Source organism: Oncorhynchus nerka, linkage group LG18 (genome assembly GCF_034236695.1).
Source record: "Oncorhynchus nerka isolate Pitt River linkage group LG18, Oner_Uvic_2.0, whole genome shotgun sequence".
Lineage (NCBI taxonomy): Eukaryota > Metazoa > Chordata > Actinopteri > Salmoniformes > Salmonidae > Oncorhynchus > Oncorhynchus nerka.
The window spans coordinates 29,331,549-29,351,472 of NC_088413.1; the positions used below are offsets into that span (position 1 = coordinate 29,331,549).

A 19,924-nucleotide genomic window follows, 5' to 3' on the forward strand; every position below is an offset into this window, starting at 1 on the left:
CGCATCTGTTGCAACAAAACAAATGCAATCTTTCGGAGTAGGAAGACTAGCCTCACTCAACATTTTACCCGCACATACTCTACAAGCTCAAGCAAAGATATGTATCTTTTAAAATTGGAGAAACAAAGCTTCAGCAGCACATCTGTGTTGCGTCTCTTGACATCGAGCGTTTTACTGGCACTGAGGTTTTGTCTCCCCTGACTGACTGACAGCCGCACGCCAGGATCAACGTCATCTTAGGTAACGGCTGGGGTGCCCTTTGAGCTCCTCCTCGCTCCTCTCGCTCGGCTAACGGCTAACTGTTTGCCCTGCGGTATCCCAGAGAGAGATTTGATTGTCATTGCGCCTGTGAGTAACTCACAAAACCTCCACCCCAAAGAACAAGCAAGCGAGCGTGAAACTCTTAGCCAACTTGTCATAGTTATTACCCGTCCTTCCACCTCACCGCGGTAGCTGCCCGAGAACAGATCAGGACAACACTCTCTAATATTTGACATTTGAGGAATTACACTCTCAAGTTGAAAGCATTTCTCTTCACTCTGAAGAGTAGCTCATCTCTCTCATGGTTTATTATGTCCAGTATCCTTCTTTGGCACATTGTGTTAACGCTGGCAGCCTACAGACTATGTGATCAGTAGATGTTGCCATTTAGACAACAGCATTCTCCGTACGTGTCTATTTATATCATGACAGAACTGGCCAACATGTATTAGACTACCATTCCGTAGCATCTCCTCGTGATTTTTCTACTGATATCAATAGGTGAGATCCTCAAACATGTTGAAAGACCTGTGCTTGTAATGGTCTGTGTGTCCTGAGCATTCACAACAGTTAAGTTGTAAAGGTCCATGGAAAAGAACCGCAGAGAAACAGACCAGAGAAAGATCAGAGCTCTACTACTGGACCCACGGGTCTGTTTCAGTCTTTAGCAGCTAGCTGAATCCGCAGCCCAAACTGATAAATTATTATTAGCCCTCACAGCTTAATTCGGTCCTATTTCTGTAATCCGGAATCATTCTGGGCATGGATTGGTCTAGACTAGACTCCATTAGGTCACTTTTAGATGTTGTATACAGTTTTAATGCCTCTGCAATCCGAACATAAACTGTTGCTGCTATGTAACCATACCCCCACTGGAGCTACAGGCAGAAAGGAATGGTGGAAAGAGACACCCCTTAGTGTCAAGGCAAAGAAGAAAAACACAAGGGATGCATCCCAAATGGCAACCTATTCCCTACATAGTGCACTACTTTTGTTTGGAGCCAAATGGGCCCTGGTCGAAAGTAATGCACTATAAAGGGAAAAAGGGTGCAATTTGGGATGCATGCTAGCAGAACAAAGTTCTGCTCGCCGTAGGAACACATCTGCTTTTTCTTACGCGAGGAGCTGAGCGAAGCCTGGCGATGTATGAGAGAGAGAGTAGCTCACTCGCCGAGGGATGTTGCGTTTTCCTGCTATTGAAAATCACTCTGACAGAAGAGCAGGCAGAAAAAAATACTGTTGTAAAATATCACATAATAATAAACAGGTCTGCTGACTCTCTCTGGAAGGTTCTGACAACTCCAGGACCAACTCGGGGTCTTAGGGGGCGAACGCTGATCATTTGTCAACTTCACTCCCTCTGAAATAAGACCTTTATTCCATCATTTGATATGTGGTGATGTCACAGCCAGATAAGTCATAACTTCATAGACATCCTGAACATGGACTCTCAGCCTCTAACATATTTATTTAATTTGACTTAATCTTTATTTTACCAGGTAAATTGACTGACAACACATTCTCATTTACGGCAACGCCATAAAGAGGACCAGGCATTTCAATCACGTCAGGTAAGATTCTATCCATTAACCACACATCGTTAAACGTTACTACTGAACTCAAGCATTATACCATGAATAAACTTTTCCGTACCAAAAACACTCAGTCACCTACATTATAATTCATCGTGCTTCAACCTATCCTATTGATTGGCCCCTATGACACGGCTTGTGCAAAACATCCTTGTAGCATGGCTCATATCCTGCCATAGATCTTTGAGCCAGGTAGTCATGACCTGGACCTCTGGTCTCCATCCCAAATTGCGCCCTATTCCCTATGGGCCCTGGTCAAAAATAGAGCACTATAAAAGGAACATGGTACCATTTGGAACGCAAGGCCTCTCATCTGGGATCGTGCCATAGATCTTTGAGCCAGGTAGTCATGACCTGGACCTCTGGTCTCCATCCCAAATTGCGCCCTATTCCCTATGGGCCCTGGTCAAAAATAGAGCACTATAAAAGGAACATGGTACCATTTGGAACGCAAGGCCTCTCATCTGGGATCGATCTGCAGCTCTCTCTTGGCAATACTGTCCTCCCTGGTCGGTCACAACAACACCACAGCTTTAGGACATGGAGAACATTAGGGCATACAGATCAATGGTGTTCCAATTGCCATTGCATTGCTAGAGGAGAGTTTTTCACCTTGGGGAGTGAGTCATTTCTCGGCTTGCCGGCACGTGTCAAGAACGGGCAAAAGGCTAATCCTTCAGTCTGTGGGGTTGACACAAGGGCAATAAACATTTACACTAGTCGCACTGAAACAGAGCAATGCTGAGCAGAAATAGAGAGCAAGATCCCTTGTTAGTATACTAAGAGCATGTATGAGACTTACTATTGTTCTAAACATTGTGTGTGTGTGTGTGTGTGTGTGTGTGTGTGTGTGTGTGTGTGTGTGTGTGTGTGTGTGTGTGTGTGTGTGTAGGTAAGTAAGTAAAAAAATTAAGAACTAAGAGTAGCAAGGCTATATACAGACACCGGTTAGTCAGGCTTATTGAGGTAGTATGTACATGTAGGTATGGTTAAAGTGACTATGCATATATGATGAACAGAGAGTAGCAGAAGCATAAAAAGAGAGGTTGGCGGGTGGTGGGACACAATGCAGATAGCCCGGTTAGCCAATGTGAGGGAGCACTGGTTGGTCGGGCCAATTGAGGTATTATGTACATGAACGTATAGTTAAAGTGACTATGGATATAAGATAAACAGAGAGTAGCAGCAGCGTAAAAGAGGGGTTGGGGGGGGACACAATACAAATAGTCCAGGTAACCATTTTGTTACCTGTTCAGGGGTCTTATGGCTTGCGGGTTAAAACAGTTGAGAAGCCTTTTTGTCCTAGACTTGGCACTCCGGTACCGCTTGCCTTGCGGTAGTAGAGAGAACAGTCTATGACTGGGGTGGGTGGGGTCTTTGACAATTTTTAGGGCCTTCCTCTGGCACCGCCTAGTGTAGAGGTCCTGGATGGCAGGCAGCTTTGCCCGAGTGATGTACTGGGCCGTACGCACTACCCTCTGAAGTGCCTTCCGGTCGGAGGCCGAGCAATTGTGGCAGTGATGCAACCGGTCAGGATGCTCTCGATGTTGCAGCTGTAGAACTTTTTGAGGATCTCAGGACCCATGCCAAATCTTTTTAGTTTCCTGAGGGGGAATAGGCTTCATGTCTTGGTGTGTTTGGACCATTCTAGTTTGTTGCTGATGTGGACACCAAGCAACTTGAAGCTCTCAACCTGCTCCACTACAGCCCCGTCGATGAAAATGTGGGCGTGCTCGGTGCTCCTTTTCCTGTAGTCCACAATCATCTCCTTAGTCTTGGTTACGTTGAGGGATAGGTTGTTATTCTGGCACCACACAGCCAGGTCTCTGACCTCCTCCCTATAGGCTGTCTCGTTGTTGTCGGTGATCAGGCCTACCACCGTTGTATCATCTGCAAATTGAATGAAGGTGTTGGAGTCATGCCTGGCCATGCAGTCGTGGGTGAACAGGGAGTACAGGAGGGGACTGAGCACGCACCCCTGGGGAGCTCCAGTGTTGAGGATCACCGTGGCAGATGTTGCTACCTACCTTCACCACCTGGTGGGGGCCCGTCAGGAAGTCCAGGATTCAGTTGCAATGTTGCCTGTAATCCATGGCTTCTGGATGGGGTATGTACATACAGTCACTGTGGGGATGACATCCTCAATGCACTTATTGATAAAGCCAGTGACTGATGTGGTGTATTCCTCAATGTCATCGGAAGAAACCCAGAACATGTTCCAGTCTGTGATAGCAAAACAGTCCTGAAGTTTAGCATCTGCTTCATCTGACCACTTTTTTATAGACTGAGTCACTGGTGCTTCCTGCTTTAATTTTCGCTTGTAAGCAGGAATCAGGAGGATAGAGTTGTGGTCGGATTTACCAAATGGAGGGCGAGGGAGAGCTTTGTACACATCTCTGTGTGTGGAGTACAGGTGATCTAGATTTTTTTCCCCTCTGGTTGCACATTTAACATGTTGGTAGAGATTTGGTAGAACTGATTTAAGTTTCCCTGCATTAAAGTCTCCGGCCACTAGGAGCGCCACCTCTGGGTGAGCTGTTTCCTGTTTGCTTATTTCCTTATACAGCTGACTGAGTGCGGTGTTAGTGCCCGTGTCTCTTTGTGGTGGGAAATAAACAGCCACGAAAAGTATAGCTGAGAACTCTCTAGGCAAGTAGTGTGGCCTGCAATTCATCACAAAATACTCTACTTCATGCGAGCAAAATGTAGAGACTTCCTTTCCTTTATTTCGTGCACCAGCTGTTGTTTACAAATATGCACAGACCGCCCCCCTCGTCTTACCGGAGTGTGTTGTTCTATCTTGCCGGTGCAGCATATATCCCGCTAGCTGAATATCCATGTCATCTTTCAGCCACGATTCCGTGAAACATAGGATATTACAGTTTTTGATGTCCCGTTGGTAGGATATTCGTGATCGTACCTCGTCTAGTTTATTGTCCAATGATTGCACGTTGGTCGAGTAATATTGACGGTAACGGCAGCTTTCCTAGTTGTCTTCTGCGGGTCCAGACGAGGCATCCGGCTCTTCGTCCTCTGCGTCGCTTCCTTTTGCGAATAATTGGGATGTCTGCCTTGTGGTGTGTTTGGAGAATATCGTGTAAGTCCTTCTTGTTGTTGAAAAAATCTTTGTCTAATCCGAGGTGAGTGATCGCTGTCCTGATATCCAGAAACTCTTTTCTGCTGTAAGATACTGTGGCAGAAACATTATGTACAAGATAATTAACAAATATCGCGAAAAAATCACATAATAGCACAAATAGTTAGGAGACCGTAAAACGGCAGCCATCTCCTCCGGCGCCATCTTAGAGACTATGAATTGACAGTACATGACATGACAAGGCCAGTGAACACGTCAGTTGGCGTAGCGTTTCTTATTTCGGTTTGAAATGAGCCATTCAATTTTGGGGCGAGGACTTTTTCCTGAACACGTGAACTGAAGCAGGTCAAACTCTGAGCCCTTGTTGATTAATCCTTAGGCTCCAGAGTTATAAATAGGGCCTGAGGTTTTACCTATGAGCTCATTGTCTATAGTAAATTCTAAGTGTTTATGGAGTGTTGCTCTTAAGCCTGTTTGCTTGCCTTGTTCCCTGGTCTTGCTTTCCTCTCCATGGGGTGTTGACAGGCCGTCCCCACCCTGCTGCTCCTTATATCACCACTGTTACTGCTACTGTAAGTGCTACCGCTACTGTTAGTGTTACTGCTACTACTAGTACTACTGCTACTTCTACTACTAGTGCTACTGCTAGTGTTACTGCTACTACTACTGCTACTGCTATTACTACTGCTACTACTGCTACTACTACAACTACTGCTACTGCTATTACTACTGATACTACTAGTGCTACTGCTACTGCTAGTGCTATTGCTACTACTAATGCTACTACTACAACTGCTGCTACTTCTACTGCTACTGCTTCTACTACTGCTACTGCTACTATTACTGCTACTGCTATTACTATTGATACTACTAGTGCTACTGCTACAACTACTGCTACAGCTACTGCTATTACTACTGATACTACTAGTACTACTGCTACTGTTACTGCTACTGCTTCTACTATTGCTACTGCTAGTGCTACTACTATTGCTACTGCTACTACTACTACTACTGCAATTGCTACTGCTTGGTGGTAAACCTCTAGATACATGTACCCTACTGTAGAAGAACGACTGCTCTAAGTCTGGTGGAGGCTCTGGAAACAATATTGTCCCCTGACATGTTCTGGTTAGGCTAAACAGTTAACACCCCAGGTAACTCTCCTACCGCTCCCAGAAAACTACTGTATGTAAACACAGCTTAATGTACAGTACATGTGGGGGCGTGAGACTGGGGGCTGGGCTAGGTGTTCGGGTCCGGGGCCAAGTCTACACTCCTCTGCTCCTCTGACGTAAACACAGCAGACAGACAAGACGAGAGGCTGTCTGTAGATACATCTCCCGTGTAACCTCTTGCTCACGATATACTGCAGTTTTCATAAGTTGAGGCAGGTTAAGTTATGCTTCTGGACGTTTACTGCAGGAGTAGCAACAGCTCATCTTTACATCACCCAAGTGGGTGCTGCACAGGTGTGTGTATGATGGAGGAAATGACACTAACTCTAATTATGTCAAATTGATTTCAGGTCTGGTGACAGAAACGCCATCCGTTTAACTGTCCTCACTACACGTAGTGACTATGGACTCAGTCCATAATGCTCCACAGTGCACTGCCCTGCCTAGATGGAAAGTTAATCAAGGTTCACTGCTGGGATTTCCTGTAGTAGCTCCTCTTATATCAACACACTGACAGGAAGCCTTCACAGCACAGGAACAATAGGTGTCCACACTAAATTGGCCAATATGAACCTCTATATCCGTTCAAGGGAAAACACTGATGATGTACAACATAAGGCAACCTCCCACTGTGTCCAAAACACACACAACCCTTTTGCCACATATACTCCCAATAAAGAGAACCAGAATCCAGGAACTGACTGGAAAAACTGAGCGAGTTTGTTGGAACTGAGGACTTTTGGTTAGCATGCTGACAGCAGAGACGCTAGCCTAAGTTTCTTGGTGCGAGAACAAGCTCTTTGCAGGCTTAAATACATCCGCAACATCTTGCAAACTGTTCTTGAAGTGTATTTCCTGTCCTGTGGTGGACAATGCTTCCTTCTCACTTTCTGGGCATTTGGAAAAGTCCCTGTGACAGATATCTGTTAGAATGCTTTTAGCAGTTAATTCAACGGATCCAATGTATTGGATCTGTAAACACAATGGGTAGACTGGATGAAGAATCCAGAAAAAGGCACTAGAATAGGCCTATATAATGCAGAGAAGATACTTTACAGAACTACTCCTACTATTACTATTACCCCTAACTCCTACAGGGCTAGGAGCAGATCAACATAGCTAACTTAACTATTACTACTACCCCTAACTCCTACAGGGGTAGGAGCAGATCAACATAGCTAACTTAACTATTACTACTACCCCTAACTCCTACAGGGGTAGGAGCAGATCAACATAGCTAACTTAACTATTACTACTACCCCTAACTCCTACAGGGGTAGGAGCAGATCAACATAGCTAACTTAACTATTACTACTACCCCTAACTCCTACAGGGGTAGGAGCAGATCAACATAGCTAACTTAACTATCACTACTACCCCTAACTCCTACAGGGGTAGGAGCAGATCAACATAGCTAACTTAACTATTACTACTACCCCTAACTCCTACAGGGGTAGGAGCAGATCAACATAGCTAACTTAACTATTACTACTACCCCTAACTCCTACAGGGGTAGGAGCAGATCAACATAGCTAACTTAACTATTACTATTACCCCTAACTCCTACAGGGGTAGGAGCAGATCAACATAGCTAACTTAACTATCACTATTACCCCTAACTCCTACAGGGGTAGGAGCAGATCAACATAGCTAACTTAACTATTACTACTACCCCTAACTCCTACAGGGGTAGGAGCAGATCAACATAGCTAACTTAACTATTACTACTACCCCTAACTCCTACAGGGGTAGGAGCAGATCAACATAGCTAACTTAACTATTACTACTACCCCTAACTCCTACAGGGGTAGGAGCAGATCAACATAGCTAACTTAACTATTACTACTACCCCTAACTCCTACAGGGGTAGGAGCAGATCAACATAGCTAACTTAACTATTACTACTACCCCTAACTCCTACAGGGGTAGGAGCAGATCAACATAGCTAACTTAACTATCACTATTACCCCTAATTCCTACAGGGGTAGGAGCAGATCAACATAGCTAACTTAACTATTACTATTACCCCTAACTCCTACAGGGGTAGGAGCAGATCAACATAGCTAACTTAACTATTACTACTACCCCTAACTCCTACAGGGGTAGGAGCAGATCAACATAGCTAACTTAACTATTACTATTACCCCTAACTCCTACAGGGGTAGGAGCAGATCAACATAGCTAACTTAACTATCACTATTACCCCTAACTCCTACAGGGGTAGGAGCAGATCAACATAGCTAACTTAACTATTACTACTACCCCTAACTCCTACAGGGGTAGGAGCAGATCAACATAGCTAACTTAACTATCACTATTACCCCTAACTCCTACAGGGGTAGGAGCAGATCAACATAGCTAACTTAACTATTACTATTACCCCTAACTCCTACAGGGGTAGGAGCAGATCAACATAGCTAACTTAACTATTACTATTACCCCTAACTCCTACAGGGGTAGGAGCAGATCAACATAGCTAACTTAACTATTACTATTACCCCTAACTCCTACAGGGGTAGGAGCAGATCAACATAGCTAACTTAACTATTACTACTACCCCTAACTCCTACAGGGGTAGGAGCAGATCAACATAGCTAACTTAACTATTACTACTACCCCTAACTCCTACAGGGGTAGGAGCAGATCAACATAGCTAAGTTAGAGGACTGGATTAAGAAAAGGAACACTTACTCTGGTAGAGATCGTCGTATGATGGAGTGCACTTGTCTGTAGGCGTCCAGTTTGGACAGACAATTGCACACGGTGTGGTTGGCAAAGCTGATAGTCACTAGGTTGTTATTTGTACTGCTGGAAACTGTGATTTCAAACAGCTAGGAGAAACAGAGAAAGAAAATTAGTCAAGTAACAGATAGTAGGACTTTCAGACAGTTTTCTTTAGTCACCATAATGGTGAAACCTACAATGAATAGTGGTTTTCAGACAGTTATGAGAGAAAAAAACTATTATCAAGCAACTGTCAGAGATAATAGTACTTTGTAGGACCTGTATTTGTCTAGTTGATGCCACGGCACAACCAAACTTGATGATCAACCTTTTTGCCACAGTTTCTTTGCAGCATTCTAGTCAGGACCATTTGAGGGTTGAAGATTAAATCTAAAAACAACCAGATAAGTGGGGCTAAGAATGGGGCATGTTGTGCAACTCTAAATTCACAGACCCCTGACACACAACCACACTGTGTATAAACTGTCTAACCACAACTACAGACAACATTGAAGTGGACGGGATAGCAGCCATGAAAGAGGGAATGAGGCAAGGGAGCTTGTTGTTATTAGTGTTGGCAGGAGCTTTCTGTATCACGCCTTGATCAATTAAAAACTATTCATTGAGGTTACTCTGTTCTAGGGCCGCATAGGGAGGAATGGAGTAGACTCAAGCAGTGATTGAGAGTGAGTCTGTGAATGGCCATTGGCCCCCAAAGCATGAATAGCAAACAAACGTCTCTGTGACTTGAATCCAGACTTTTCTTCCCTTCAATGAAACAGGTCAGTCCACATTCACTCAAAGAAAATAACAGACCACTCAATGAGGACTATAGTCCTTTAGGATGATTAAAACTGACCTAAGCAATCACCCCGATCCTCCACCTGGCAGACATGTTACCAAGGCAGCCCAGTCTGATTAGTCTCAGCACCTTGGCATGGGCTTTGGCAGAGGCCATTCCAGCTTCCTTTTAAGAAAGCGGTAAACCCTGACAAATGCCCCGGCAATAAATACTGCAACCCTTATCCCAATACATTGATGAGGTTGGGAATGGTTTATAAGTGAGGGGAATACCAAAAATACTGTAATAACGGGATGATCTGACCCCCATGCCCTAACGTCGCCCCGGTGACAGGGAGGGGTGCTTCCCTACCTTCCCCTACCCGCCCCTCCTTCCCATCCACACCCGGTTCCTTACAGCCGTGCTTACGCACTTATACTGCATCACACATCCCCCCTCAACACACTAACCCCTCGTTAGGCTGGCAACGTACATGAGAGAGATTCCTCAAGGCGTCTTGATGTACTGTACCTGACAATGGACACTACTCGCATCTGGGGAAAGGAAGTGAGCACTACCAAAGAGCTGTCTTAAAGAACACTCCCACTGTACCCACAGAATAGTTCATTGAGGGCAGAGGAAAGAAATGCTTAAAAGATCCGTAAAATCAACTAGCGATGCTCCAATAAAATGTTATTGGTCACATACACATGGTTAGCAGATGTTAATGCGAGTGTAGCAAAATGCTTGTGCCTCTAGTACCGACCGTTCAATATTATCTAACAAGTAATCTAACACATTTTACAACGACTAACTTACACACACAAATGGAAAGGGATGAATAAGAATATGCACAGTTGAAGTTGGAAGTTTACACACACCTTAGCCAAATACAGTTAAACTGAGTTTCTCACAATTCCAGACATTCAATCCTCGTAAAAATTCACAGTCTTACTTAGGTCAGTTACGATCACCACTTTATTTTAAGAATGTGAAATGTCAGAATAATAGTAGAGGGGATGATTTATTTCAGCTTTTATTTCTTTCATCACATTCTCTGTGGGTCAGAAGTTTACATACACTCAATTAGTATTTGGTAGCATTGCCTTTAAATGGTTTAACTTTGGTCAAACGTTTCGGGTAGCCTTCCACAAGCTTCCCACAATAAGTTGGGTGAATTTTGGCCCATTCCGACAGAGCTGGTGTAACTGCCTCAGGTTTGTAGGCCTCCTTGTTCGCACACGCTTTTTAGATTTTGCCCACAAATTTTCTATAGACTTTGAGGTCAGGTTTTGTGATGGCCACTCCAATACCTTGACTTTGTTGTCCTTAAGCCATTTTGCCACAACTTTGGAAGTATGCTTGGGGTCATTGTCCATTTGGAAGACCCATTTGCAACCAAGCTTTAACTTCCTGAATGATGTCTTGAGATGTTGCTTCAACATATCCACATCATTTTCCTACCTCATGATGCCATCTATTTTGTGAAGTGCATCAGTCCCTCATGCAGCAAAGCACTCCCACAGCATGATGCTGCCACCCCCTTGCTTCACGGTTGGGATTGTGTTCTTAGGCTTGCAAGCCTCCCCCTTTTTCCTCCAAACATAACGATGGTCATTATGGCCAAACAGTCATATTTTTGTTTCATTAGACCAGAGGGCAGTTCTCCAAAAAGTATGATCTTTGTCCCCATGTGCAGTAGCAAACCATGCAGTTTTGGAGCAGTAGCTTCTTCTTTGCTGAGAAGCCTTTCATGTTATGTCGATATATAACTCATTTTACTGTGGATATAGATACTTCTGTATCTGTTTTCTCCAGCATCTTCACAAGGTCCATTGCTGTTGTTCTGGGATTGATTTGCACCAAAGTACGTTCATCTCTAGGAGACAGAACGCGTCTCCTTCCTGAGTGGTATGACGGCTGCGTGGTCCCATGGTGTTTATATTTGCGTACTATTGTTTGTACAGATGATCATGGTACCTTCAGGCGTTTGGAAATTGCTCCCAAGGATGAACCAGACTTGTGGAGGTCTAAAAAAAAAAATCTGAGGTCTTGGCTGATTTCTTTTCATTTTCAAGCAAAGAGGCACTGAGTTTGAAGGTAGGCCTTGAATAACATCCACAGGTACACCTCCAATTGACTCAAATTATGTCAATTCGCCTATCAGAAGCTTCTAAAGCCATGACATCATATTCTGGAATTTTACAAGCTGTTTAAAGGCACAGTCAACTTAGTGTATGTAAACTTCTGATCCACTGGAATTGTGATACAGTGAATTATAAGTGAAATAACCTGTCTGTAAACAATTGTTGGAAAAATGACTTGTGTCATGCACAAAGTAGATGTCCTAACCGACTTGCCAAAACTATAGTTTGTTTACAAGAAATTTATGGAGTGGCTGAAAAACAAGTTTTAATGACTCCAACCTAAGTGTATGTAAACTTCCAACTTCAACTGTACATATAAATAAATGGATGAGCGATGGCCGTACGGGATAGGCAAGATGCAGTAGATGGTATTGAATACAGTATATACATATGAGATGAGTAATGTAGGATATGTAGTGACTAGTGATACCTTTATTAAATCCATTTATTAAATTGATTTAAGTGGCAAGAGATTTGAGTATGTAGGTTGGTAGCAGCTACTCTATGTTAGTGATGGCTGTTTAACAGTCTGAGGGCCTTGAGATAGAAGCTGTTTTTCAGTCTCTTGGTCCCAGCTTTGATGCACCTGTACTGACCTCGCCTTCTGGATGATAGCGGGGTGAGCAGGCAGTGGCTCGGGTGGTTGTTATCCTTGATGATCTTTTTGGCCTTCCTGTGACATCGGGTGGTGTAGGTGTCCTGGAGGGCAGGTAGTTTGCCTCTGGTGATGCGTTGTGAAAACCGCCCTGTGGTTTGAGCCCTGCTGTTGTGGGCGGAGCAGTTGCCATACCAGGTGGTGATACAGCCCGACAGGATGCTCTCGATTGAGCATTTGTAAAAGTTTGTGTTGTGTTTTCGGTGACAAACCAAATTTCTTCAGCCTCCTGAGGTTCAAAAGGCGCTGCTGCGCCTTCTTCACCACACTGTCTGTGTGGGTGGACCATTTCAATTTGTCTGTGATGTGTACGCCGAGGAACTTGAAACTTTCCACCTTCTCCACTACTGTCCTGTCGATGTGGAGGGGGGATGCTTCCTTTGCTGTTTCCTGAAGTCCACAATCATCTCCTTTGTTTTTTAAAAAGTTGAGTTAGAGGTTATTTTCCTGACACCACACTGACAGGGCCCTCACCTCCTCCCTGTAGGCCGTCTCACCATTGTTGGTAATCAAGCCTACCACTGTAGTGTCGTCTGCAAACTTGATGATTGAGTTGGAGGCGTGCATGGCCACGCAGTCATGGGTGAACAGCGAGTACAGGAGAGGGCTGAGAACGCACTGTTGTGGGGCCCCAGTGTTGAGGATCAGCGGGCTGGAGATGTTGTTTCCTACCCTCACCACCTGGGGGTGGCCCGTCAGAAAGTCCAGGACCCAGTTGCACAGGGCGGGGTCGAGACCCAGGGTCTCAAGCTTAATGATGAGTTTGGAGGGTAATATGGTGTTAAATGCTGAGCTGTAGTCTATGAACAGCATTCTTACATAGGTATTCCTCTTGTCCAGATGGAATAGGGCAATGTGCAGTGTGGTGGCGATTGCGTCGTCTGTGGACCTATTGAGACGGTAAGCAAATTGGAGTGGATCTAGGGTATCAGGTAGGGTGGAGGTGATATGATCCATGACTAGTCTCTCAAAGCACTTCATGATGACAGAAGTGAGTGTTACAGGGCGATAGTCATTCAGCTCAGTTACCTTTGCTTTCTTGGGAACAGGAACCATGCTGGCCATCTTGAAGCATGTGGGCACAGCAGACTGGGATAGGGATTGATTGAATATGTCTGTAAACACACCAGCCAGCTGGTCTGCGCATGCTCTGAGGATGCGGCTAGGGATGCCATCTGGGCCGGCAGCTTTTCCGAGGGTTAACACATTTAAATGTTTTACTCACGTTGGCCACGGTGAAGGAGAGCCCACAGGCTTTGGTAGCAGGCCGTGTCAGTGGCACTGTATTGTCCTCAAAGCTAGCAAAGAAGTTGTTTAATTTGTCTGGGAGCAAGACGTCAATGTCTGCGACGAGGCTGGTTTTCTTTTGTAGTCTGTGATTGACTGTAGACTCGGCCACATACGTCTAGTGTCTGAGCCGTTGAATTGCGACTCTACTTTGTCTCTATACTGACGCTTTGTTTGTTTGATTGCCTTGCAGAGGGAATAGCTACACTGTTTGTATTCAGTCATGTTTCCAGTTACCTTGCCGTGCTCGCCTTCTAAGTCTTCGGGAAAGTCGTATTCCTGGTCTTAATGTTGGTAAGTTGACGTCGCTTTTATATCAGATAGTTCTTCCAAGCTGTATGTCATAATGCTTGAGATTTTCTGGGCTAACAATGTAAGAAATAATACAGAAAAAAACGAAGTACTGCATAGTTTCCCAAGGACCTGAAGCGACCATCTCTGTTGGCGCCATGATACTGCTGGTCATGTAAAGCAAAAGTCAGGTAAACTGTTTACTAATGAAGTTCATCCTAACTATTCAGCGAGTCAATCTGTCTGACTGCCAGCCCTGTCAAACACATGAGTTCGATGAGTCATTTACAATCCACTGAGCCTGCACATTGTCTGGGATCAGGTGGGCATAAAGCCAGATAAGAGGTAACTGGAGAGACTTTTGATTGGCCATTAGTTCTGGTAGTGGAAACCAAACAGTAGGCCTACAGACCAACCTGCCTGGCCACAGACCAACCTGCCTGGCCACAGACCAGCCTGCCTGGCTACAGACTGACAAGTAATCCAATGGTTGTGGGTGAAGAGATATCCAAGATGGCGTAGCAGTCAGACGTCTTTGTCCTGTCGTGTCCCTTGTATATATCGTTTTACATATTTCCCGTCGCATATCCTTTAAAATATTTTGCTAAACCTCATCATCTAAATACTCTCCTGCAACACGCGTCACCCAATGTGGCGTGGATCTGCTTTTTTTCCCTAAAGTATTTATATTTACTTCGGATCTGGAATCCCTCAACTGAAGCTAGCCAGCTAACTACCAGCTATCAGTCAGCAAACTATTGCCAGCGGTCATCAGCTAACCTTCAGCTCGGAAAGCTCTCGCCAGTTCGAACACCGTGACTCTAACCAGAGCATAACGGACCTGTTATTTTTATCCCCGGATTCCTACCGCAAACTGAACATTTTCATCTGGATCTTCACAACTAGCTAACCGCAATCCCGGATGACTACTCCTGGCTAGCGTTTCCAACCCAGGGCAAGCACCAATTAGCTTGAAGCTAGCCCGGCCAGGGCTCCTGTGCTACCACCGAAGCATACTCCTGGGCTACAATATTGGCCTGCTAGCTACCTAGAGCTACTTGGAACCCTACTAATTCCACGACTGGTCTATCGACGTCACCGCACGAAGAGGCAAAAACAGACTTACCCCCATCGCGACGTCCCCCCCAAATGCTAACTTTCTAGCCCCTGCTATCTGCTTGCTTGCTAACCCAGTCTACTAACTGCTAAACTGCCGGGCCCGGGTCTGCTAAGTGCTAGCTTGCCTGCCCGGTCTGCTAACTGCTAGCCCTTGCTAACTGCTTGCTTGCTAACCCGGTCTGCTAACTGCTAGCTTGCCCTGGTCTACTAGCTGCTAGCTTGTTTAGCTCCGGCCTACTAACTGTTAGCTTGTTAGCCTGCTAACTGTCTGAATCGCCGTGTCCCCAGCCAACCCAACTATTCACTGGACCCATATGTTCACTTGGCTACGCATGCCTCTCTCTAATATCAATATGCCTCGTCTATTACTGTCCTGGTTAGTGATTACTGTCTTATTTCACTGTAGAACCTCTAGCCCTGCTCAATATGCCTTACCCAACCATGTTGTTCCACCTCCCTATATATGCGATGACATCACCTGGTTTAAACGTCTCTAGAGACTATATCTCTCTCATCATTACTCAATGCCTAGGTTTACCTCCAATGTACTCACTTTCCTACCTTACCTTTGTCTGTACACTATGCCTTGAATCTATGCTATCGTGCCCAGAAACCTGCTCCTTTTACTCTGTTCTACTCTGTTCTGTGCTAGACGGCCAGTTCGTATAGTCTTTAGCCGTACCCTTATCCTACTTCTCCTCTGTTCCTTTGGTGATGTCGAGGTTAATCCAGGTCCTGCAGTGCCTAGCTCCACTCCCACCCCCCAGGTGCTCTCATTTGTTGACTTCTGTAAACGTAAAAGCCTTGGTTTCATGCATGTTAACATTAGAAGCCTACTCCCTAAGTTTGTTTTACTCAATGCTTTAGCACACTCTGCCAACCCAGATGTCTTAGCCGTGTCTGATTCCTGGCTTAGGAAAACCACCAAAAACCCTGATATCTCCATTGCTAACTATAACGTTTTCCGCCAAGATAGAACTGCCAAAGGGGGTGGTGTTGCAATCTACTGCAAAGATAGCCTGCAGAGTTATGTATTACTTTCTAAGTCCGTACCCAAACAATTTGAGCTTCTACTTCCAAAAATTCACCTTTCCAGAAACAAGTCTCTCACTGTTGCCGCTTGCTATAGATCTCCCTCTGCCCCCAGCTGTGCCCTCGATACTATATGTGAACTGATTGCCCCCCATCTATCTTCTGAGCTCGTGCTACTAGGTGACCTAAACTGTTTAACACCCCCCGGCCATCCTACAAACTAAGCTTGATGCCCTCAATCTCACACAAATTATCAATGAACCTACCAGGTACAACCCCAAATCAGTAAACACGGGCACCCTCATAGATGTCATCCTAACTAATTCACCCTCCAAATACATCTCTGCTGTTTTCAATCAAGATCTCAGCGATTATTGCCTCATTGCCTGCATCCGTAATGGGTCTGCGACCAAACGACTACACCTCATCACTGTCAAACGCTCCCTGAAACACTTCTGCGAGCAGGCCTTTCTAATCGACCTGGCCGGCGTATCCTGGAATGACATTGACCTCATCCCGTCAGTAGATGATGCCTGGCTATTCTTTAAAAGTACCTTCCTCACCATCTTAAATAAGCACGCCCCTCTCAAAAAAAATTGAACTAGGAATAGATATAGTCCTTGGATCACGCCAGACCTGTCTGCCCTTGACCAGCACAAAAACATCCTGTGGTGTTCTGCATTAGCATCGAATAGCTCCCGTGATATGCAACTTTTCAGGGAAGTTAGGAACAAATATACACAGGCAGTTAGAAAAGCTAAGGCAAGCTTTTTCAAACAGAAATTTGCATCCTGTAGTACTAACTTAAAAATGTTCTGGGACACTGTAAAGTCCATGGAGAATAAGACCATCTCCTCCCAGCTGCCCACTGCACTGAAGATAGGAAATACTGTCACCACCGATAAATCCATTATAATTGAGAATTTCAATAAGCATTTCTCTACGGCTGACCATGCTTTCCACATGGCTACCCCTACCCCGGTCAACTGCCCGGCACCCTCCACAGCAACCCACCAAAGCCCCCACCATTTCTCCTTTACCCAAATCCAGATAGTTGATGTTCTGAAAGAGCTGCAAAATCTGGACCCCTACAAATCAGCCGGGCTAGACAATCTGGACCCTCTCTTTCTTAAATGGTCTGCCGAAATTGTTGCAACCCCTATTACTAGCCTGTTCAACCTCTCTTTCGTATCGTCTGAGATTCCCAAAGATTGGAAAGCTGCCGCAGTCATCCCCCTCTTCAAAGGGGGTGACACTCTAGACCCAAACTGCTACAGACCTATATCTATCCTACCCTGTCTTTCTAAGGTTTTCGAAAGCCAAGTTATCAAACAGATTACTGACCATTTCGAATCCCACCATACCTTCTCCGCTATGCAATCTGGTTTCAGAGCTGGTCATGGGTGCACCTCAGCCAGGCTCAAGGTTCTAAATGACATCATAACCGCCATCGATAAGAGACATTACTGTGCAGCCGTATTCATTGACCTGGCGAAGGCTTTCGACTCTGTCAATCACAACATTCTTATTGGCAGACTCGACAGCCTTGGTTTCTCAAATGATTGCCTTACCAACTACTTCTCTGATAGAGTTCAGTGTGTCAAATCGGAGGGCCTGTTGTCTGGACCTCTGGCAGTCTCTATGGGTGTGCCACAGGGTTCAATTCTCGGGCCGACTCTCTTTTCTGGATACATCAATGATGTTGCTCTTGCTGCTGGTGATTCTCTGATCCACCTCTACGCAGACGACACCATTCTGTATACTTCTGGCCCGTCCTTGGACACCTCCTTGTGTTAACTAACCTCCAGACGAGCTTCAATGCCATACAACTCTCCTTCTGTGGCCTCCAACTGCTCTTAAACGCAAATAAAACTAAATGCATCACTACTCTGGACGGCTCTGACTTATGTGGACAATAATATGTGGACAACTACAAATACCTAGGTGTCTGGTTAGACTGTAAACTCTCCTTCCAGACTCACATTAAGCATCTTCAATCCAAAATTAAATCTAGAATCGGCTTCCTATATCGCAACAAAGCATCCTTCACTCATGCTGCCAAACATACCCTCGTAAAACTGACCATCCTACCGATCCTCGACTTCGGTGATGTCATCTATAAAATAGCCTCCAACACTCTACTCAACAAACTGGATGCAGTCTATCACAGTGCCATCCGTTTTGTCACCAAAGCCCCATACACTACCCATCATTGCGACCTGTACTCTCTCGTTGGTTGGCCCTCGCTTCATACTCGTCCCCAAACCCACTGGCTACAGGTCATCTACAAGTCTCTGCTAGGTAAAGCCCCGCCTTATCTCAGCTCACTGGTCACCATAGCAGCACCCACTCGTAGCACGCGCTCCAGCAGCTATATCTCACTGGTCACCCCCAAAGCCAATTCCTCCTTTGGTCGTCTTTCCTTCCAGTTCTCTGCTGCCCATGACTGGAATGAATTGCAAAAATCTCTGAAGCTGGAGACTCACATCTCCCTCACCAGCTTTAAGCACCAGCTGTCAGAGCAGTTTACAGATCACTGCACCTGTACATAGCCTATCTGTAAAGAGCCCATCTATCTACCTACCTCATTCCCATACTGGTATTTATTTATTTTGCTCCTTTGCACCCCAGTATCTTTCCCTGCGCATTCATCGTCTGCCGATCTACCATTCCAGTGTTTAATTGCTATATTGTAATTACTTCGCCACCATGGCCTATTTATTTAGTTAACTTACCTCATTTGCACTCACTGTATATAGACTTTTTGTTTTCTTTTGTTCTACTGTATTATTGACTGTATGTTTTATTTATTCCATGTGTAACTCTGTGTTGTTGTATGTGTCGAATTGCTACGCTTTATCTTGGCCAGGTCGCAGTTGCAAATGAGAACTTGTTCTCAACTAGCCTACCTGGTTAAATAAAGGTGAAAAAAAATGTCAGGGGGAGTAGACGCAACAAGCTAGTCTTTCTCTGGGGATACCCAGTAGTACCATGAGTCAGTGGTTTAGCTATGAGTCTCCAAGTAAGCCTATCAAAGAGTCATGGGAGCTGTAGTTTGGCTTGAAATCAATTAAATCTGTATTCTCAAAATAGCATGGAAAATGCATGCTTCAATTTTCAATCTGAATCCAATCACGCTTGGTATGTATCCAACCGGCAATGTTGAACAAGTAGTTACGTTACCAAACACATGTCGGCTACATTACTTAGCTGTGTTATTGAATTGCAGGTTTCAATTTCATTCTTGGTGCCCTGTGTCTTGCTAATGAGAGCTATATAGAAATATAGAACCCTTCGCTTAAATCGGACCACTTTGGATGGAAAACATACATGTATGTTTTATCTGCATAGATCAGGGCACGCCAGCGCCCAACTGAATTGTACAGACGAGTGCTAATCTAACATCTATGCTCCCCCAGTGTCTCCTTGAATGTTGACACATGCTTATTCTCTGACGCAAACACATTTACTGTACCACACAGACCCCCCTCCCCCACAACATATCACATCCTAAGCCCCATGAGTCTAGTTCACTCGTCATGAAAAACATTGCACTGTTGAATTGCACGAGAACAATTGTACAACTATTAGGTATTTTTTTCTGATCCCTTAAAATAGAGAATCTAATTTCTTAATGGTCCAAAGAAATGTGTTAGGGCAGTAAAGATTATAGGAAAAGTCCTTAGGTTCCCAGGGGTGACCAGGATTAAGTCAATTAAGTCATTGAGCTACACCTACAGAGGCTGTGGTAAGTCTCCATAGA

At 44.9% G+C, this 19,924-nt stretch overlaps 1 protein-coding gene across 1 annotated transcript in view; it reads right to left on the bottom strand.

Annotated features, from left to right (window-relative positions):
- The window catches only part of vegfc (vascular endothelial growth factor c), a 56,153-nt gene that overhangs the window by 15,058 nt on the left and 21,171 nt on the right, over nucleotides 1-19,924 (bottom strand). Inside the window, exon 4 of the mRNA XM_029687132.2 lies at nucleotides 8,817-8,956. Coding sequence (XP_029542992.1) covers nucleotides 8,817-8,956 — 140 coding nt within the window. The remainder of the gene's footprint in view (nucleotides 1-8,816; nucleotides 8,957-19,924) is intronic.